At 49.1% G+C, this 1,956-nt stretch overlaps 1 protein-coding gene across 1 annotated transcript in view; it reads left to right on the top strand.

Annotated features, from left to right (window-relative positions):
- Positions 1–277, top strand: part of CASR (calcium-sensing receptor) — a 44,789-nt gene extending 44,512 nt beyond the window's left edge. The window contains exon 7 of the mRNA XM_009872898.1: positions 5–277. Within this exon, the coding sequence (XP_009871200.1) occupies positions 5–277 (273 nt within the window). The remainder of the gene's footprint in view (positions 1–4) is intronic.
- The last annotated feature ends 1,679 nt before the right edge of the window (positions 278–1,956 follow it).

Raw genomic sequence — 1,956 nt, 5'->3', positions numbered from 1 at the left:
CAAGCACAGGAATTCACTGGAGGCCCAGAACAGTGACGACAGCCTGATGCGGCACCGGGCCCTGCTTCCTCTGCAGATCAACGAGCCCCTCAGCGTGGAGCCCAGCTTCCAGGCAGCTTCCAGCCCAGAGAGCAGCTCGCAGGAATCCATGGTGGGAGACACCAAGGAAGAGGTACCAAGCCCTGAGGCAGAGCCTTCTTTGCCGTCGTCAGCTAACTCCCGAAATTTTATAGGCACTGGAGGTGGCTCTGTCACAGAGAACACGCTACATTCCTAACGAAAGAAGATCGTGAAAAGCACACCAGCCCCCAAGAGGAACTTGCTCACCTCTTGCTTCTCAACGGGAAAGACAACAAAGACACGCTCCTGTGACACAGCCCCACCACACCCTACTTGTCAGAGCCCATAGAGGCACACGCCTCCAGAGGAAGGACTGTGTCTGGGGAGCCTTGGACGGAATTTGCTTTCGCCTTACTGAAACCAGGACATCTCAGCAGGACAAGTCAAGATCACCTCTGGTGGGGCTTAAGCAGAAGTCTGCACGCTGCCTTGCCTCCCTAAGCTTTTCCTGCCAGACTGCAACTCGGCTGACTATGGGAGGCACTAGGCAATTCCACTATACTCTGCTTTTACATTTATGTATAATATTCCTCTTTCCCACTATGTATAATATTCCCTCTTTATCCAGTATATGTGATCTGTAACCATGTGCATCAGGACTCTCAGCTCTACAAAAGCAAGGTACACGGTTTCACTTGGGGAAAGCATGGTCGTGGGGAAAATAAAAAAGCCCCCAACGTCCTGCATGCTGTGTACAGCCAAGGGTGTGAACATGTAAAGTATTTAATGTGACAGAGCGCCCTGCTATTTATATTTAGTAATGTCCCGATCTCTCCTTTCTGCCTAGCAGGAAAATATTGGACAATACTCTTCATAGACTCCATTGCACTAGACCAAGCTACTACGTTCCTACTGGTTTCCTCCAGCTGAGGTGCCTTTACCTCCAGCCTGCCTGCTTTGGTGGAGGGGGGAGAACGGCCCGTAAATCCCTCCCCCGGAGAATGTTGCGAGAGCACAATGAGATGTATCGATGATTGATTATGTTGCTAGTAGTTGTATGCTTAACAACGTGTTGCTGCTGTAATATTCCACATGGCATACATGGCTAACCCTTTCACACCATAGTCGGTGTTGTGCTTTGCCATATTAATCTGCCTTACACCTACACAGGGCATTGCGCCAGTCGCGACGGTACTGGTGGGCCTGGTACAAAGCAAATGAAACAAGGAGAAATGGAGGAGTTAAGTGATGGAGAAATAGCCCCCAGATGTGGTAATAGGATTGCAGGAGTGGGTGAGTAGCTGAAGAGTGTATGCCGGTAGATGACTGGATGAGGAAAATGTACAGGTCTGCACTCGGAGACACAAAGACAAATGGAAAAATTGGATTTGTTTTGGCCCCTATAGGCCACCTACTAGGTTGTTTGCTTTCTGACTCATCTTCAAGAGAGGGCATCTAGCACAAGAAGGGTGGAAATAAAATAGTAAGGTCTTCAGCAGAGAGCACAGCAGTTCACAACACTTCATTACTCTTGACATTTGTCCCACTCCCCCAAAAGCTGACATGAATGCTCCTGGTTTGGCAAGGCAAGCCTGGTTCTTCTCCATCCATGCTGGAAACATTGAAGTAAGAGTCATTAGAAGATATATTTGTTGACAAGAGAAAAAGCCCCCCTCAGCAGCCTGGAGGGAGGGGGTGGGGTTATGTTGCAGAATTCGTTTCCCTCTTCCCAGATCCCATGTGCAAGAACATGCATCTGATGTGAAATACATCCATACCCTCCCTCATCAAACATAGAGGTAGTCTAGACCGCTGTGGAAAGGTAGACAGGCCAGTGGCCCAGCATGTGCTGAGGCAAAAGGACTGTGTAAATGCCTTGGGGGAAATACCACAATT

Source organism: Apaloderma vittatum, unplaced genomic scaffold (genome assembly GCF_000703405.1).
Source record: "Apaloderma vittatum isolate BGI_N311 unplaced genomic scaffold, ASM70340v1 scaffold167, whole genome shotgun sequence".
NCBI classification, from domain to species: Eukaryota; Metazoa; Chordata; class Aves; order Trogoniformes; family Trogonidae; genus Apaloderma; species Apaloderma vittatum.
This window is presented reverse-complemented; position numbering and strand designations above follow the sequence as displayed.